This window comes from Dendrobates tinctorius, unplaced genomic scaffold (assembly GCF_039654945.1).
Source record: "Dendrobates tinctorius isolate UK_male_01 unplaced genomic scaffold, ASM3965494v1 ptg000045l, whole genome shotgun sequence".
NCBI classification, from domain to species: Eukaryota; Metazoa; Chordata; class Amphibia; order Anura; family Dendrobatidae; genus Dendrobates; species Dendrobates tinctorius.
In genome coordinates this window covers 11,141,324-11,161,276 of record NW_027361713.1, presented here as the reverse complement: position 1 = coordinate 11,161,276, position 19,953 = coordinate 11,141,324, and the positions used below count along the sequence as shown (strand labels likewise).

General features: G+C 45.5%; 1 protein-coding gene across 3 annotated transcripts in view; it reads right to left on the bottom strand.

Moving 5' to 3' along the window:
• TADA2A (transcriptional adaptor 2A) overlaps positions 1-19,953 on the bottom strand; it is a 252,718-nt gene that overhangs the window by 126,470 nt on the left and 106,295 nt on the right. For all 3 annotated transcript variants that reach the window (XM_073575616.1, XM_073575617.1, XM_073575618.1), the window contains one exon: positions 13,699-13,771. In XM_073575616.1, coding sequence (XP_073431717.1) covers positions 13,699-13,771 — 73 coding nt within the window. The remainder of the gene's footprint in view (positions 1-13,698; positions 13,772-19,953) is intronic.

The window sequence follows — 19,953 nt, the reverse complement described above, 5'->3', positions numbered from 1 at the left end:
TTTGCAGGGATAGGAACCACCTGGTGACTCGTGCATTACTCTCTTTAGCTTGACTCATCCACGTAAGAAGGGAGTGATCTGTCACCAAACGAAACGTTCTCCCCAGCAAATAGTAGCGCAATGACTCCAGTGTCCACTTCATGGCCAGGCACTCTCTCTCCACAATACTGTACCTGGTTTCAGCTGTAGTAAGCTTCCGGCTTAGGAAACTAAAGGGATGCTCTTCCCCATTAACCTTCTGAGACAACACGGCACAGAGCCCTATCTCAGAGACATCAGTCTGCACCATGAACTCTCTTTTTAAATCGGGTGTGATCAGAACTGGGGTACCACACAGTACAAATTTTAACTTTACAAAGGCCTCCTCTATCTGATCATTCCAGCGGACCATGACAGACTTCCTCCCCTTTAAGCAGTCTGTTAAAGGCGCGGACAGGGTTGCAAAGTTGGGAATAAACCGCCTGTAATATCCCACTAAGCCTAAAAAGGCTTTTACCTGTTTGGTTGTGAGGGGACGGGGCCAGTTCTGGATTGCCTCCACTTTGTTTACTTGGGGTTTGAGGACTCCTCTCCCAATGACGTAACCCAAGTACCTAGCTTCCTTCAACCCTATGGAACACTTCTTTGGGTTGGCAGTTAGCCCTGTTTGTCACAGAGAATCTATCACTGCCTGTACTTCTGGTAAGTGACTTTCCCAGTCTGTACTGTACACCACAATATCGTCTAGATAGGCTGAGGCATAGCGGCGATGGGGACGGAGAACAATATCCATTAACCGCTGGAACGTCGCTGGTGCGCCATGCAACCCAAAGGGTAACACCTTATACTGGAACAGCCCCTCGGGTGTTACAAAAGCCGTTGTTTCCCTCGCCGCCTCTGTTAGGGGTACCTGCCAATATCCTTTTGTGAGGTCCAGAGTTGAAAAATACCATGCCTGCCCAAACCACTCTATCAACTCATCAACCCGGGGCATGGGGTAGGCGTCAAATTTTGAAATTTCATTAAGTTTTCTAAAATCATTACAGAACCTTAGAGTCCCATCAAGCTTGGGTATTAGGACTATCGGGCTGGCCCACTCACTTTGGGACTCTTCAATGACCCCTAACTGTAGCATAGTTTTTACCTCTTCTGAGATGGCTTGTCGCCGGGCCTCAGGCACCCGATATGGCTTTAGTCGGTCTCTGGCTTGTGGCTCTGTGACAATGTCATGTTGGATTAGGGAGGTGCGTCCAGGGAGCTCTGAAAAAACATCTGTATTTCGGCTAACAAACTCCCGGACCTCCTGGACATGTCTAGGAGACAAAGTATCTGCTATTTTGACTACGGAGTGGGTTTCTCCTGACTCGCCCAGAGGTAATGCTAGCCCATCTGAAATGCTAGCAGCGGACTATTCCCACCAAGGTGGTCTCTATCTTTCTATGGTTTAAGCAAATTAAAAGGGTAAACCTGTTCTGGCTTTCTCCGTCCTGACTAGTGTACCTTGTAGTCTACTGGCCCCACCTTCTCCATGATCTAGTAGGGCCCCTGCCACCTCGCAAGAAATGTACTATCTACGGTAGGCAAAAGTACCAACACCCGATCCCCAGGGCTAAAGGTTCTTACCCGAGCCTCCCGGTTATAGACCCGACTGTCACTGTTGTGCTGCCACCATATGTTCGCGGACTAATTGTAGGACTGTTTTCATTCTTTCTTGTATTTTGCAACGTGTTCTATCACACTTTTGTGAGCGGTAGGTTGGTTTTCCCAGGCCTCTTTGGCTATATCGAGTAAGCCCTATGGATATCTGCCATACAATAGTTCGAAGGGCGAGAACCCCGTAGATGCCTGGGGTACCTCCCGCACTACAAACAAATATGGCAGTAAGAGTTCCCAATCCTTCCCATCTTTGGAAACTGCTTTTTTTTTTTAACATGCTCTCCCGCCTTATTGAATCTTTCTACCAGACCATCTGTTTGGGGATGATAGACCGATGTGCGCAATTGTTTAACAATTAACAAGCGGCAGAGTTCCTTCATAATTTTTGATATAAAGGGGGGTTCCCTGGTCGGTTAAAATCTCTTGAGGAATTCACACCCGCGAAAACATACCCATGAGTTCATTTGCTATGAGCTTAGCTGATGTGTGGCACAGTGGAACGGCCTCAGGATACCGGGTAGCATAATCTTGAACTATAAGGATGTGTTGGTGTCCCCTTGCTGACTTACTGACAGGTCCAACTAAATCCATTACCACTCTTTCAAAAGGTACCTCTATAATAGGTAAAGGCACGAAAGGACTCCGAAAATGAGGCTGGGGACTGATTACCTGGCAAACTGGACAGGAATTACAGTACCGTTTAACTCCTTCATGGACCCCTAGCCCGTAAAACCGCTGCAGAATTCGTCTAGGGTTTTCTCTTGGCCTAAATGCCCCCCAAGTACATGCGCTAAGTCCTTTACCAGCCTACGATATCCCTGAGGTACCAGTAATTGTTCTACCATTTCCCCACATATTTTCTTGACTCAATACAACCAATCTTGGTTCAGCTCAAAACGTGGCAACACTGTAGCTGCCCCAGGTTGTTGGGGTTCCCCATAGACAAACAGTACATTTTCTCTGACAGGGCCAAAGTAGGGTCTCGGAGTTGTGCCGTACCAAAATTGTCACCTGATACATTCAAGTCTGACAATTCAGGTCCCAGCGGCAAGTCTTCCACTTCTCCTGCCAATACTTCTACGGGAGAATTCTCCCCCTCCTCCACCGAAAGGAAGGTTACCCCTACCGCCAGCACTTCTTGATCTGGGCCACCAGGTTCATGCCCTACTTCTGGAGAATGTAACCTGGTTGCCTCTGGTGTTGGCAGTTGCTCAGTGGGTGGGACAACAGTTGGCCAAAGCATAGAAAATAAAGGAAAGTCTTTTCCAATTATCACTTCATAATGCAAATTAGTCACAACCCCCACCTCGTGGCACTGCCTCCCCTAGCTCGCACCAGGGTTACAAGACTCCCTGAGTCCAATAGGGGCCACAGCCGGGGTGCCCTCCACTTCAACCTTACACAAATGTTCCATATTGGGACCCTTCGGGGTGCCCATTGCACACATCGGTTCGGCATAGTGGGATTGGCAATACCCAAAGTTTGTGTCCATGGGCTCGGCCAGGTGGGGGCAATCAACTCTCATATGACCTGGTTCCTGGCACCACCAGCAGATTATGGGGCTCCTTTCTTCCCCAGATAAGTCCTGAATGGCCTTCCGGGGCACTGCTCGTCGAGCCAGGGATGGAGACTTACGGAACTTTCCTGTTACCTTCTGGGGAGTCCCTCCCTGTAGCTCTTTGGTAGTAGCCCATTATCTTTCTATGAGGTCTATCATCTGAAGGGCTTTAGTAGGGGATGCCTGCTTGACCCATGTTTGGAGGGTGTGGGGCAACGCACAGTCATTTATCAGTCAGGTCCAGCATGGCCGTGGGAGACAATACCACAGGCTGCAACCAGTTTTGAAATAGGTGCACCAGGTCGTAATTCTGGGACCGAGCCAGTTTGGAGGTGGTAAACTCCCACTGGGCCCGAACTAACACATTTACCCCAAGACGTGCCAATATCTCACCCTTGTCGATCGTGTAGTCTGCCCTTTGCTCCGTGGGTAGGGCCTGATATGCTTTCAAAGGTCCTGGGGCAAGAAACGGAGCGATGATTTCTGCCTACTGGTCCCGGGGTAGCTTCTCCCTCTCAGCCACTCCTTCGAATATCTCCAGGTATGTCTCAACATCGTCAGACTTCTCCATTTTGGGAACCGCTGTACGAACCGCTTTCCGGACATCATGGATTCCCCGGGTAGGTCCTGTTGTCTGTGCTGAAATGCATCTCCCATCCAGTAAAACACCCTTTGTGGTACCACAGTTGGCACCTAGTTTTACTAAACCTCTGGAATCTCCCGATCGGGCGTCCGAGCCGCAGGGTGCCTTGGGGGCTCCTTGCGTGGGATTCAGGTCCCGGTCTGCTCGAGCACCTGGGGTCTGCCATCTTTGCTGGAATTCTGGTCACCTTGCCAACCGGTGCCCACAGCGGCTGGGAAAACGCTCACCTCTAGTGGTCATAGGAAGGGGCTCACTAGAATCAGCGGTGTTTTCAACCAAGCTGACCTTTAAGGGAATGCTTGAGGTTGGTTCATCCACTCTGGCGGTGGAGGTTTCCGTGGACTCGAAGCAGAGGGCAATTTCATGTCTTCTGCCTTCACTTAACGGCATGCAATACCCCTGGTTATGATGGCCAAGCCAGTCACCGTCAGCGTCATGAATGGCGCAACTCTTCCCTCACAAATTACCCACCAGACCGCCTCGTTGATACTCTCGGTGTCTCAGTCTCATCAGAAGACGATATCCATCCTCGTCATGCCCGAGGGTATCGATCAGGTCCTTTTAGGGGTTCCCTGGTTATGGTTCCACTCTCCCCATTTAGAGTGGTCCTCGGGGAGGATTCTCGGTTGGGGTAAAGCTTGTGAGGGTGGATGCCAGTGGGAGTGCGTTCAGGTTGCTTCCACCGAAGTCCCCGCAGATTTTTCCTCTCTCCCCTCACACTATCAACAGTATGCAGATGTGTTCTACAAGAGGGCGGCTGAAACTCTTCCGCCCCATCGCCCCTACAACTGTCACATTGACCTCTTGCCTGGTGCTGAGCCTCCTCGGGGTTGAGTCTATCCCCTTTCTCTCCCGAGACAGAGGCCATGTCTCAGTATATCAGGGAGAATCTGGCAAGGGGATTCATTAGGAAGTCGGTGTCACCAGCAGGGGCGGGATTCTTCTTCGTCCAGAAGAACGGAGAACTGCGTCCCTGCATCGATTACAGGGGTCTTAACGCCATCACTGTTAAGAATACGTACCTTCTGCCTCTGATAACGGAGCTGATTGATTGGCTAAGGGGAGCGAGTGTGTTTACAAAACTCGATCTGCGGGGAGCTTACAACCTGATTTGCATCTGTGAGTGGGAAGAATGGAAGACGGCATTTAACACCAGGTATGGGCACTACGAATACCTGGTGATGCCTTTTGGGCTCTGTAATGCCCCGGCTGTCTTCCAACACTTTGTGAACGATATCTTCCGGGATATGCTTACCAGCTCGGTAGTAGTCTATCTGGATGATATTCTCATCTACTCTCCAGATATTGACTCCCACCGGAGAGATGTTTGCAAAGTTTTCGACCTCCTGCGGGCAAACTCCCTCTATGCCAAGTTGGAGAAGTGTGCGTTTGAGCAGGAGTCCTTGCCTTTCCTGGGCTATATCATCTCCACCTAGGGATTGGCCATAGATCCTGCCAAACTACAGGCGGTTATGGATTGGCAGGAGCCCCATTCTCTCAAAGCGGTGCAGCGCTTTATGGGGTTCATAAATTACTATCGACAATTCATCCCCCACTTCTTGACTTTGGTAGCCCCCTTGGTGGCCCTCACCAAGAAGGGCGCAAATCCCAAGTTGTAGTCGAAATCTGTCTCCAAGGCCTTCTCCTCCATTAAGTCCCATTTTGCTAGCGCTCCCATTCTACATCGCCCTGATGTAGATAAACCCCTCATTCCGGAGTTGGATGCCTCGTCCGTCGGTGCTGGAGCAGTCCTGTTCCAGAAGGACAAGCAAGGTCGGAAGCACCCATGCTTCATTTTCTCCAAGACCTTCACACCGGCGGAGAGAAATTATTCAATCGGGGACAGGGAGTTGCTAGCGATGAAGATGGCCTTCTCGGAGTGGAGACATCTCCTGGAGGGGGCTCGCCACCCTTTCCAGGTGTTCACTGACCACAAGAACTTGGTGTATTTGCAAACGGCCCAGCGGCTAAATTCTTGCCAGGCCAGATGGTCCTTGTTCTTCTCCCGGTTCCACTTCACCCTCCATTTTCTCTCCGGTGAGAAGAATGTCCAGGCCGATGCTCTCTCCTGCTCCGTGGTATCATCGGAGGAGCCTCGGCTGATCGTCTCGTCCGAGAGCCTGAGGACCGTGGCTCCGGTCGCTCTTGAGTCTGTACCTCCGGGCAAGACATTTGTCCTTGCCCGTCTGCAACCGGAGGTCCTCTCTTGGGCTCACTTGGGTGGGTGGGTGGACATTTCGGGACAAAACGGACCTCTGAGCTTCTGGCGAGGACGTACTGTTGGCCGCATATGGCCCCGTGATGCCAGGGACTATATTCGGGCGTGCGTCTCTTGCGCCCAGAATAGGTCCCCTCGGCAGCAGCCAGCTGGGCTACTTTACCCCCTGCCGGTAGTGGACAGGCCCTGGGAGATGGTCGGTATGGACTTCGTGGTGGGACTGCCCAAGTCCAGAGGAAGCACGGTCATTTGGGTTGTCACTGACCATTTCTCCAAGATGGTGCACCTGGTACCTCTCTCTCGGTTACCTTCTGCACGGGGCCTGGCAGCAGCGTTGTTCATTAATCACGTTTTCCGCTTGCACGGTATGCCGGACAAGATTATCAGCGACCGGAGTCCCCAGTTTGCGTCTCGGTTCTGGAGAGAGCTCTTTAGTCTGCTCAGCATTGAGCTAAATCTCTCCTCGGCCTATAATCCTGAGACGAACGGGTTGGTGGAGAGAGCCAACCAGACCCTGGTCACATATCTACGACATTTTGTCTTGGCCAGGCAGGATGACTGGGCATCCTTGCTCCCGTTGGGGGAGTTTTCTTTTAACAATGCTGTGGCCGATTCCACCGGTCAGACCCTATTCCTCAATTACGGCCAGCATCCGCCATTCCTGTGCCCATGCCCATGTCGTCCACTGACTCTAGGCAGACAAGGCGGTGGAGGCACGTGACATTTGGGACCGCACTAGGGATGCCATACGGGTCTCCAAGGAGAGAATAAGGTCTTCCGCTTACGCACACCGGCACCCCGCTCCCACCTTTGCTCCCGGCGACTTGGTGTGGCTCGCCGCTCGACATCAGGCTGCGGGTTGAGTCCACTAAGTTCGCTCCTTGCTTTATAGGTCCCTTCAAGATCCTTGAGCAAGTTAACAGTGTGGTCTACATCTGGCCCTTCCTCCACACCTGGTTATCACTGACACCTTCCACATGTCCCACCTTAAGCCCCGTCACACATAGCGACGCACCAGCGATCCCGACAACGATATGACCTGGTCAGGATCGCTGGTGTGTTGCTACATGATCGCTGGTGAGCTGTCAAACAGGCAGATGTCAACAGCGATCAGCGACGATGCAGCGCTTAGAAACCCGCTGTATCCAAGGTACACAGCGGGTAACTAAGTGACGCGCGCACTTAGTTACCTGCAGTTTACCTTGGATACCAGCTCCCAGCGTCTTACAGCGCTGGGAGCTCGCTGATCGATGGTCCCCCGCCGCCACACGCAGCGATGCATGCTGGCCAGTGGGAGACCAACGATCAAAAAAATGTCCTGGACATTAGAGCACGATCAGCGATACATGGCGGGGGGGGGGGGGGGGGGGGGCGGTCGCTGATATGTGTCACACATGGCGAGACCGCTGGTGAAATAGCTGGTTACAGTCACCACCTGTGTGGCGCCGTGCGCAAGTTTATCGCTTTCCTCCCTAATCCGGATGGTTAGTGGCATTCGCCAGAGTGGTGCTGTGCACAAGTAGTGCGCTTTATCTATTTATTTGTTTCCTCCTGGCACTGCGGTTCCGGTGCCGAGCACTAGTGTGTCTAGAAGGGACTCTGACCCAGTGTGTCTGGGGTAGAGTCCTGTGACTATACACTAGTGTTCACACTGCCGTGATCTGTGAGCATAAACAGGTCACGGCATTTATATTTGGCGGCTGTGCGGCTCTGTGAGGTAACAGAGGCCGCCTCTGTGCACACAGGGTGAATCTAACCCCACGTGTTCCTCTATCATACCGCCATATCACGTCCACCATTACTAAGCAGCAGTTTACCATCTCTTCACGGTGGACCCCGGGCTGTGAACGCACCTAGCCTCTACTTTATATTATAAGGTGCGTTCCGCAAGCCCTAACAGTGATTTAATATTTTTTTTATTTTGATCACTGTTATAGATCCTATCACAGTGATCAAAATGAATGAATGGAATCTGCTGTTTGGCAGATTCGACAGGCGCACTGCCATTTTTGAAGGAGGCGGCGCCCATGATCAGGACAGCGAGACACCCGAAGCCACAGTGGGACTCAGAGTGGACCGGGGGGGGGGGGGGGGGGGAGGAGATAATGACGGCATGACTCGGTCAGTCGGTGGGGGGGTTGGATCGGTGCCTCCAGCCATGCCGGATACTATTTCAGCATCGGCCATGGCTGGATTGTAATATTTCATCAAATTTCATTGATGAAATATTACTATCGCTCTAATTGGCTGTTTCACTTTCAACAGCCAATCAGAGCGATAGTAGCCATGGGGGGGCGAAGCCACCCTCCCTGGGGTGAAGCACAAAGGGTCCTGTGTCTGTGGGTCGGGTGACTTTTCAGTGACCTCGGCCACCCGACACCCACAGGAGGGTGATTTATACCATGACGCCTACATAGGATTTATGGGTCATATTGACACGAGTTTTCATGACGCCTACGAAGGCGTCATGGGTCGGGAAGGGGTTAAAAACGACAGCTCGACATGCAAAAAATAAGTCCTCACCCAACTCCAGATCACAAAAATTGGAGACGCTATGGGTATCGAAAAATGGTGCAATTTTTGTTTAGCAAAGTTTGGAATTTTTTTCACCACTTAGATAAAAAAGAACATAGACATGTTTGGTGTCTATGAACTCACAATGTCCTGGAGAATCATAATGGCAGGTCAGTTTTCGCATTTAGTGAAACTAGCAAAAAGTCAAACTAAAAACAAGTGTGGGATTGCATTTTTTTTTTCCAATTTCACCGCTCATGGAATTTTTTTTCTCATTTTCTAGTACATGACATGGTAAAACCAATGGTGCCGTTGAAAAGTATATTTCGTCTCACAAAAAACAAGCCCTCACATGGCCATATTGACGGAAAAATAATTTAAAAAAAAGTAATGGCTCAGGGAAGAAGAGGAGTGAAAAACAAAAACGCAAAACTGAAAAAAGTTCCGGAGGTTAAGGGTTTAATTATTCTAATAAACAGACTCAAAACATGCAGATCATGAATGCCAAGTCTGCTGGTTTTCTTAGAATCAACTGCACCAACTGGTAAATTGTTTGACATGTGACAGTTATTGAGGCTGAAGGAAGACTTTAAGTCCATCTAGTTCAACCCATATCCTATCCTAACCTGCCCTAACATGTTGATCCAGAGGAAGGCAAAAAAAACTCATGCGGCAATGAGTAAGCTTCACATTGGGGAAAAAAATTCCTTCCTGACTCCACATACGGCAATCAGACTAGCTCCCTGGATCAACGCAATATCAATGAAACTAGTGTATATAACCTGTAATATTATACTTGTCAAGAAAGGTATCCAGTCCCTTCTTAAATTTTAGCAGTGAATCACTCATTACAACATCATACGGCAGAGTTCCATAGTCTCACTGCTCTTACAGTAAAGAATCTGCGTCTGTGATTATGCTTAAACTTTCTTTCCTCCAGACGTAGAGGATGCCCCCTTGTCCCCGTGACAAGTCTAAGAGTAAAAAGATCATTAGAAAGGTCTTTGTACTGTCCCTCATATATTTATACATTATAATAAGGTTACCCCTAAGCCTTCATTTTTCCAAACTAAAAAACCCCAAGTGTAATAACCTGTCTTGGTATTGCAGACCCCCCAGTTCTCTAATAACCTTGTTCGCTCTCCTCTGCACTCGCTCTAGTTCAGCTATGTCTTTCTTATACACCGCAGACCAGAACTGTACGCAGTATTCTAAGTGTGGTCGCACTAGTGACTTGTATAGAGGTAAAATTATGTTCTCCTCATGAGCATCTATGCCTCTTTAAAAGCATCCCATTATTTTATTTGCCTTTGCAGCAGCTGCTCGACACTAGCATCTAAATGTGAGTTTGTCGTCCACCCATACACCCAGGTCTTTTTCAGTGACAGTTTTGCCCAGTGTTTTCCAATTAAGCACATAATTATTCATCTTGTTTGTTCTACCCAAGTGAATGACCTTACATTTATCCCCATTAAAGCTCATTTGCCATTTATCAGCCTAAGCTTCTAGTTTACATAAATCCTCCTGTAATATAAAATTGTCCTCCTCTGTATTGATTACCCTGCAGAGTTTCGTGTCATCTGCAAATATTGAAATTCTACTCTGTATGCCCCCTACAAAGTCATTAATAAATATGTTAAAAAGAAGTGGGAACAATACCGACCCCTGTGGTACCCCACTGCTAACCGTGACCCAGTCCGAGTGTGCTCCATTAATAACCACCCTTTGTTTCCTATCCCTGAGCCAGCTCTTAACCCACTTACACATATTATCCCCTATCCCCATTGCTCTCATTTTATGTATCGACCATTTGTATGGCACCGTATCAAAAGCGTTTGAAAAGACCATGTACACAACGTTCACTGTATTTCTTTGATCCAGTCCAGAACTTACCTCTTCATAAAAGCTTATCAGATTAGTTTGACAGGAACGGTCCCTCGTAAACCCATGTTGATATTGGGCCATGAGGTTCTTCTTCTTCGGATACTCCAGTATAGCATCTCTTAGAAAACCCTCCAGGATATTACCCACAGTAGAGGTTAAGCTCACTGGCCTATAATTTCCAAGTTCAGTTTTTGTCCCCTTTTTGAATATTGGCACCACATTTGCTATACGCCAGTCCTGTGGTACAGACCCTGTTATTATGGAATCTTTAAAGATTAAAAATAATGGTCTATGATTGTACTTAATTCCTGCAGTACTCGGGGGTGTATCTCATCCGGGCCCGGGGATTTGTCAATTTTAGTGATTTTTAAACGACGCCGTACTTCCTGCTGGGTTAAGCAGGTGACATTTAATGGAGAATTTTTTTAATCACTGATCATGTTGTTTTCTGTCATGGGATTTTCTTGCGTAAATACTGTTGAAAAAAAGTAATTTAGCATATTGGCTTTTTCCTCATCCACCACTTCACCCAGACTATTTATAAGGGGACCAACACTATCATTTTTTTAGTTTCTTAACATTTATTTAGTTAAAGAATATTTTGCGATTATTTTTACTTTCTCTGGCAATGAGTCTCTCTGTCTTAATCTTTGCTGCCTTGATTTGCTTTTTACAGAATTTATTTAATCTTCTGTATTTATTTAATGCCTCATCACTACCTACTTGCTTTAATACTCTAAATGCTTTATTTTTGTCACTTATTGCACCCCTTACAGCTCTATTTAGCCATAGTGGTTTCCTCCTATTTCTAACATGTTTATTCCCATATGGTATATATTGTGCACAGGTCCTATTCAGGATGATAATGTCTCCCATTTTCTTTGTGTATTTTTATGTCTCAGGATATCGTCCCAGTTAATTGCACCAAGATCATCTCTCATCAGTTGGAAATTTGCTTTCCTGAAGTTTAGTGTCCTTGTAACCCCTCTACTACACGTCTTATTAAAGGATACATGAAAACTTATTAATTTGTGATCACTATTACCCAAGTGACCCTCAACCCTTATATTCAATATGCGGTCTGGCCTGTTGGTCAATATTAGGTCTAGCAGTGTCCCCCTCTTATTGGGTCCTGAACTAGTTGTGAAAGGTAATTGTCTCTCATAGTTGTCAAAAACCTATTACCTTCGCTGGAACTGCAGGTTTCTGTTCCTCATTGTATTTCAGGGTAGTTGAAGTCCCCCATAATGACTTCTCCTTGAGTCGCTGCTTCATCTATTTGCTTTAGGAAGATATTCTCCGTTGCTTCCATGATTTTTGGAGACTTATAACAAACCCCTATCCGTAATTTATTATTTTTTCCCCCTCCCCTTATCTCCACCCACAGGGACTCTACATTTTCATTAGATTCACATATATTATAACGCAGGATGGGTTTTAAGGATGATTTTACATATAAACACACACCTGCCCCTCGCTTATTTTATGGTCATTTCGGAACAGACTATAGCCCTGTAAATTAACCGCCCAGTCATGGCTCTCGTCCAGCCATGTCTCAGATATCCCCACCATGTCATAACTATGTTCCAACAAAATTAATTCTAATTCCTACATTTTGTTGGCGAGGCTTCTGGCATTAGTATACATGAACTTTATGTATCTCTCTGTACCTCAATTCTTTCTTAAATTATTAACTGTTCTAACCCCATCCCCCATGCCACCCCCACACCCCCAATTTCATTATTTGTGCCCAGGTTTCTATCTGCACTGTCTTCCCCTCCTATAAAATGAATACCCTCCCCCCAAGTCCCTAGTTTAAACACTCCTGCAACCTTCTAGCCATTTTCTCCCCCAGCACAGCTGCACCCTCCCAATTGAGGTGCAGCCCGTCTCTAGCGTAGAACCTGTAGCCAACTGAGAAGTCGGCCCAGTTCTCCAGGAACCCAATCCCCTCCTTCCTACACCAATTTTTGAGCCACTTATTAACTTTCCTAATCTCCCGTTGACTCTCTGGCGTGGCACGTGGTACAGGCAGTATTTCAGAAAATACCACCTTGGAGGTCCTTGCTTTAAGCTTGCAGCCTAATTCCCTGAAATCATCTTTAAGGACCTTCCACCTACCTCTAACTTTGACGTTTGTGCCAATGTGCACCATGACCGCTGGGTCCTCACCAGCGCCTCCCAGTAATCTGTCAACCCGATCAGCGATATGTCGGACTCTAGCGCCAGGTAGGCAAGCACACCGCTGGATGATCCCTGTCTTTGTGACAGATTGCCCTACCTGTTACCCTAATAATCGAGTCCCCCACTACCAGCAACTGTCTGGCCTGCCCTGCTCTCCTATTTCCCCCCTTACTGGAGCAGACACTCCTCCGGCTTTCATAGGACATGCCTTGCTGCAGCAGTGCTACCCCTGTACTGTCACCTCCCTCATCTGCCAACTTAGCAAACTTATTGGAGTGTGCCAGATCAGGACTAGCCTCCCTGGCGCTCTTCCCTCTACCCCGCCTTCTGTCTCCCAGCTAGCTGCTTCACTGTCCTGCAGCTCCATACTACCATCCTCCCCCACAGCTATCCCATTAAGCGTCTGCTCAGTGAGCAGTAGACTCCTTTCCATATTGTCTATGGATCACCAGCTGCACATTTAGATCCTGTATCTGGGCTTCCAAATGCACAGGGTGCACACATCTCGCACAGCAGTATGCACCCTTGACCGGCTGTGCAGGGATTTCATACATGCGGCAAGACGTACACTGGATGGCATTGGCAATAGTGGAGCATATTCCTAATGGGGATTGCACCAGACAGAAAAGATAAGTAAAAATAAAGTATTAATAAAATATAACAGCAATTCAGTAATATCTCCCTTGGAAACTCCCTGAATCACAAGTCACACACTTATGCTCTGGTCACACTCGCTGAAGCAGAAGATTTAAAGAGATTTTTTTTTTCTTTCACCAGCAAACCACCCTGCTGCTCAATGCATTTCCAAAATTTATGCCAAAAACAGTGATTAATCTAGTTAGTCGTATTGGACTGCTAGTATTTTGAACACTACTGTATCAACAACAAGGCATCTGATATGAGACACACAGACTCACCAGTCTATAACCTGTATGCCCATATTAATCGCTTAGATCAAATGTGGTGACAGATTCAATTTGAATTAATGTAGCTCAGCCCAGTTTCAGGTTTGAAACCTAAAAATAAAGCTTTGATGGGCAGACATTCGAGATGTTTGCTTACCATGTAAAATTTCTGAATCATCTTCAACAAAATCAATATCCCTTAGATCCCATTCTGCATAGTTGTCAAACTCCTTGAAAATAAGACAGACAAAAATTAGAAAAAAATAAGATACATATCTTGTAGCTACTGGGCCTCATAGAAATATCTGTTATAGGACCTACGTGTGCCACTTGTGATACTGGAGCCTTTCTATGCAGACGCAGGGCTTTTGAGCTCCCTACTGAACCATGGCTTTGGTGCAACTGCTACCTATGCACACCCTGTAGTTACATGCTGTCAGAACATGTGTAACAATAACTAGTGCCATACCAGATGAGGATTTTATGACACCAAATTCAAAAAAATGCTGCAACATACAGCAGTTAGCACTGGAAAATGCTTGGTGACACAACATGGCTGAAAGTAGTCTGCAATCTAGTATCAATGGGAAAAACAATCCAATACCAAAATAAACTTCCCTCATTCTAAGGTGAGGTGGATTTCTGGGACTATACACTCTTGAAAGAAGAAGTGATCCAGCTGAGTGCTCTGGCGATTCATTGAGTGCTGTTCAGACAATAGAACGTTGTTTACGCGCCTCTGGCTAGACGCCCCCGATCATATGCTTGGGGGCGTCTAGCCAGAGGCGCGTAAACAACGTTCTATTGTCTGAACAGCACTCAATGAATCGCCAGAGGACTCCGCTGGATCACTTCTTCTTTCATTGTTGCTGTGCGGCCAGGGCAGGGCCGGATCCGAGTCTGAGGTGCGGTGAGATCAGGCGGTGGTGAGCTGGACTTTCAAACAAACTATACACTCTTACCAAAGGACAGAAGATACATGATGCACACTAGAAGGGGCACATACTGTACATGACTCCCAAACCCATCAGTGACTGTGGATATTTCACACTATACCTTAGAAATCAAGGTCCCAGAGTCTGGAGGAAGAGTGGAGAGGCACACAATCCAAGCTGCTTGAGGTCTAGTGTTAAGTTTCTACAATCAGGGATGGTTTGGGGAGCCATGTCACCTGCTGGTGTAGGTCCACTGTGTTTTATCAACATCAAAGTCAGCACAGATGTCTACCAGGAAATTTTAGAGCACTTCATGCTTCCCTCTGCCAACAAGCTTTTTGGAGATGGACATTTCGTTCTCCAGCAGGACTTGGCACCTGTCCACACTGCCAAAAGTACCGATACCTGGTTTAAAACCAACAGAATCATTGTGTTAGACTGGCCAGGAAACTCATCTGACCTTAATCCCATAAAGAATTTATGGGGTATTGACAAGAGGAAGATGAGAGACACCAGACCCAACAATGCAGACAAGCTGAAGGCTGCTATCAAAGTAACCTGGGCTTCCATAACACCTCAGCAGTGCCACAGGCTGATTGCCTCCATGCCACACCGCATTGATGCAGTAATTGATGCAAAAGGCGCCCCGACCAAGTATTGAGTGCATTTACTGAATACATTTCAGTAGGCCAACATTTCAGATTTTAAAATAATTTTTTTCAAGCAGGTGTTATAAATTATTCTAATTTACTGAGATAATAACTTTTGGTTTTTCATTGGCTACAAGCCATAGTCATCAATATTAACAGAAGTTGACAATTGAAGTACATCACTCTGTTTGTAATGACTCTATAATATGAGTTTTACTTTTTGCATTGAAGAGCTGAAATAAATAAATTTTTTGTGAGATGCACCTGTATGTGGTTGAAAACTACTTTGGAGGCACACTGCAAAGCTCAGGGCGCCATATCACAGTGCAGATTTTGCTGCACTGATTTGAGGGTGCCATTTACATTGGCAGAGCCACTGAGGTGCCAGTACAGCTGAAACCCCCATAAGTGAACCCATTTTACAAAGTAAACATCTCAAAGAATTCATCTAGGGGTGCAGTAATTATACTGACACCACAGGTTTATCACAGAATTTTATACCACTGTCAGTGAAGAAAAATAAAATTTACATTTTTACCACCAAGATTGAGTGTTAGCCCCAAGTTTTACATTTTAACACTTGGAAATGGGTAAAAATGGTATCAAAATTTGTCCCACAATTTTGGATGAATGTAGAAATAGCCCATATGTGGATGTACAGTACTGCTTAGCCCCACGGCAAGACTCGGGAGGGACGGAGCGCTATTTGCCTCATGGAGCGCAGATTTTCCTAGAATAGTTTGTGGACTTCATATAAATAGCCCAGAAGTGCTAGAAATTTATAATTCCCCTCAAGAGACCCCATTTTTTAAATAATACCCCTTTGGGAATGAATCTACAGGTGTAGTGACGATTTTGACTCCATGGGTATTTTCCAGAAACAAGCAATAGTGGATGTTTCTGAGTGAAAATCGCAAACTGCAGTTGTAGTGACTAGTATGCTGAAAAAACCAGAATGTTGTAGTGCCCAGTATGGTATGCCCAGCTCATGCTCTCATCACTACAGAAATGCCAAACATATGGGTACTAAATACTGTTTAGACACACTGGGGCTCAGAAAGGAGGGGGAATTTGGATTTGGGAGGGCAGAATTTCCTGAATTTCTTTTTGGGGGTGAAGAGCCATTTCGCTTTTCCATAACCTTTGTGCTACCAATAACGTGGAAGCCACTTATATTTCCTTTGACAGATAATGGACCTGAATGGCGACTTGCTTATTTTGTGGATTGAGTTGAAGCTTTTATTGGGAACATTTTAGGTAACATTTAGGATCACATTTATCTGGCGCTCTACGCTGAACAGTTACATTGGGGTTTCCATCTAAACCTCCGAGTGACGTGATAGATGAAACTCCCGAGGGATCAATTCACTATAGTGAGGCAGCAGAGTTACTGTAGACTCCGTCTGGCCTCTGTTCAGTGTTGTCCTTTTCATCTTTTCAGAAGTGTACAAAACTGTGGTCGACGGCACGTTTATAATCACCTAAAAAAACCGACACCACCGGATGACAGGCCAGTCGTGCCTGTGGATCACAGGTCCACAGTGCCTCCATCAGTCTCATTATAGGGAATCTTTGGCTGGGGGTTCCATCTGAATCACATATTTCAGAGACTTACACAGAAACCCCGGTGTAAGAAGTCAGTGTAGCGTGCAGGATAAATGTGCACCAAGCCTTACTGCGATCTTTGGGAGGCAGAATGAAAAAAAATCAACAGCAGGTTTTATTTATTAGTTTAAGATTAACAAACTGGCGCCAGTCCACTTGGACAGAGAAGGAAGGTCCACTATTCCCAGATGCAGCTGGTGAATAACGGGCTCTGTGCTGGTGCCTGTTTAAAAGAGCTAAAGCTGATAAGAAAAGAAATACATCGCGCTATACTGGGAAATTAAAAAAATAATATAGCTGAGTACTCACTTGCCGATGTATGAAAAAAATCACGTGGTGGTGGATGTATAGCAGTATCCTGAGACTATTCACCTTGTCATTGATGTATATTGCCTTTCATTTGGATGCCAAAACTGCTGAGTAGATAATATAGGGTTAAATAGGGGTGAACCTGAAATGTGTTTCAGAGAAAAAAAAAAAAATGAACTAAGCTTAATTTACTCACTTGAGTATGTCAGAACCATATAAAATACATGCTGTAAATGTAGCCGTTGCTAGGTATTAAGACTGGAATGTTGCAGCCGGTTTCTGATGTAAAAAAATATAGTTGAAAAATAAAATGAAACAGCAAAAAAGAGGGGAATAAATAGATGTTTGGGACGATAACTGAATGCTGACCTTACTGCATGCCAATTTCAACAGGCAAGGTCAGAATGATATATCCTGTACAAAACAAATGATGGCACAGGTCCTGCAAAGTGAATGAGCGTTAGTGACAGCTTGTGCCCGCTAGTGGAACGGGGTGCATGATTCTGGTGCACTTACTTGCAGGGCCAGCGCTCAGTGAGGCAGGCTTGGGTGCTCAGTGTGGGGGCTGCTGCTGCTGCTACTCCGTATGGAAGTGGAGACTGCCGCTGCCTCGCGCGCTCCGGCCGAGAGCAACGCTGAGGGAGTCGGCGTGTGATGGGGGCGGGGCTAGCGTTACGTCACACTGGGGATAAGGCGGTGGCTCAAAGGCGGCACAATACCAACGTGTTTCGAGAGATAGCTACTCTCTTCATCAGGGTTGTGCCTCTTAGTGTGCGGACCGTCAATTTATAGCAGACTGAGCCTGAATTAAGTGATCACCTGACCCAAATGCCTGATTGTACTACATCTAATCAAGTCGCTCAAAGTAATGGTGTGTCTACATGTAACTAAATGATTGCGGGACCCCATCATTACCAATGTGCTACAGAGATGGGTTAAATTTTAACCCTATTTGGTCCAAAAATTCCTTATGAGAATTAAAAAGTGAAACAAAAAAAAAAATGAAAAATAAAAATGAAAATAAAACATAACCTTTATTTATATAAATGTATAAAAAAAAGTGTTAAAAAATGGGTTTAAAAAATGACAATGAAAATGTGCCAAAGCCCAATATCTGCCAATGAAGTGCCTCTTTAGATGTTTGTTTCATTATACTCAAAGGGTTCATAGGCTTACATGGCAGCCAAATAAATGCATGATACTGAGGTCTTATTCAGCATAATGGCATGATTATGATTGGTACCACATCCTCCTACCAAATTGATTCCAATAAATGAGATATACTTAGGTGTTATTATAAAAGAAAATGTTTTAATTTGTGTTTTTGTTGTATCAAGAATTTTTTTTATATATATTATAAAATATAAAAAATCTGGATCATTAAGAATTGACAAAAAATTATACATGAATAAATCTCCATTTGAGTGTATTAAAAGAGAAAAAATCCTATGTCATCTTGGGGGATTGTATAAAAACATGTCTAAAATTATGATATATAATCATAATATATAGGGGGGGGGGGGAGAAGGAAGGGGCTAGAATGCATACAGCTCAATTTCATGATTCAGGCCCACCTGGATTCACCTGGATTCTACCCGGGACATTGCTTTAAGATAGTCACCCATTCTTGGATTTGGCCGAACTATTTGAATGTCCAAAAAGGAAACCCCTTTGCACGATCAATTATGAGTATCCAAAAAGTGACGCGATAATGGATGTCCCTTATAGCCTTTTCTAATATTATCTAGATGCTCCTTAATCCTAATCTGAAGGGGTCTCTTAGTTCTCCCTACATAAATCTTACCACAGGGACATTTTAAAATATAAATAACGCCTGATGTTTGACACAAAATGCTATCTTTGATATAATAAGTATTATTGTTAGATGAATCCGTGAAATTATTATGTAATTGTTTAGACGTTGCTGTTCTGATGCAACAAACACACTTCCCACATGATTGAAAGCCTGGTAGGTTTGAACTTGATCGGGCTAATTGGTTGACATGATTAATAGAACTGCACATTTTAGTCGTGGGCGCCAAAAATAGGCCTAAATTTTGCGCTTTAGTGTACACGAAGCGAGGTCTTTTGGGAAGCAAGTCGCCTACATACTTGTCTCCCTGTAAATGTGACCAATGTTTACATATGATTTTGTTAAATGCTTTATGACCTGCATGAAACTGAGTAATAATGGGTAAATTTTGAATTTGTTCATGGATAGTAGGTGGGTTATTAACTGTGGGAGGTTTGTGGATCAGAGAAGATCTTGGCATGGATTGTACCTCCTGCCTGGTCCTATTGAGAAGCTCTATATCATACCCTTTGGCTACAAATTGATTGGTTAAATATTGTATTTCCTTTTGATAGTCAATAGTGTTTGTACAATTACGTCTAATTCGCATATACTGGCTTTTTGGAATATTAATTAGCCATGTGGGTAGATGGCAACTACTAGTATGAATATAACTATTGGAGTCTACCTCTTTGTGGTAGCTTTTTGTAATTAATTTGCCTTGTTCAATACAAATGCTTAGGTCCAGAAAATTTATGTTGGATCTACTAACCGTGGATGTAAACTCCAGTCCAAAATCATTGATATTTAATCTAGAAATGAATAAATTAAGGTCAGATAATGGGCCATCCCAAATGAACAAAATATCATCAATGAAACGGCGCCATAATTTTTATTCTTATGGAAGGCACCATTGTTGTAAATATGTTCATGTTTCCACATGCCTACATAGACTACATAGATGTTTGCGAAACTAGGCGCGAATCTCGTGCCCATCGCGGTGCCATGGGTCTGAATATAGAACTGGTTTTCGGATGTGAAATAGTTGTGTTTCATAATGAAGTCAATACTGTCAAGGATGAATTGGATCTGTAGAGGTTTGTACGTTTTTAAAGTGCCAA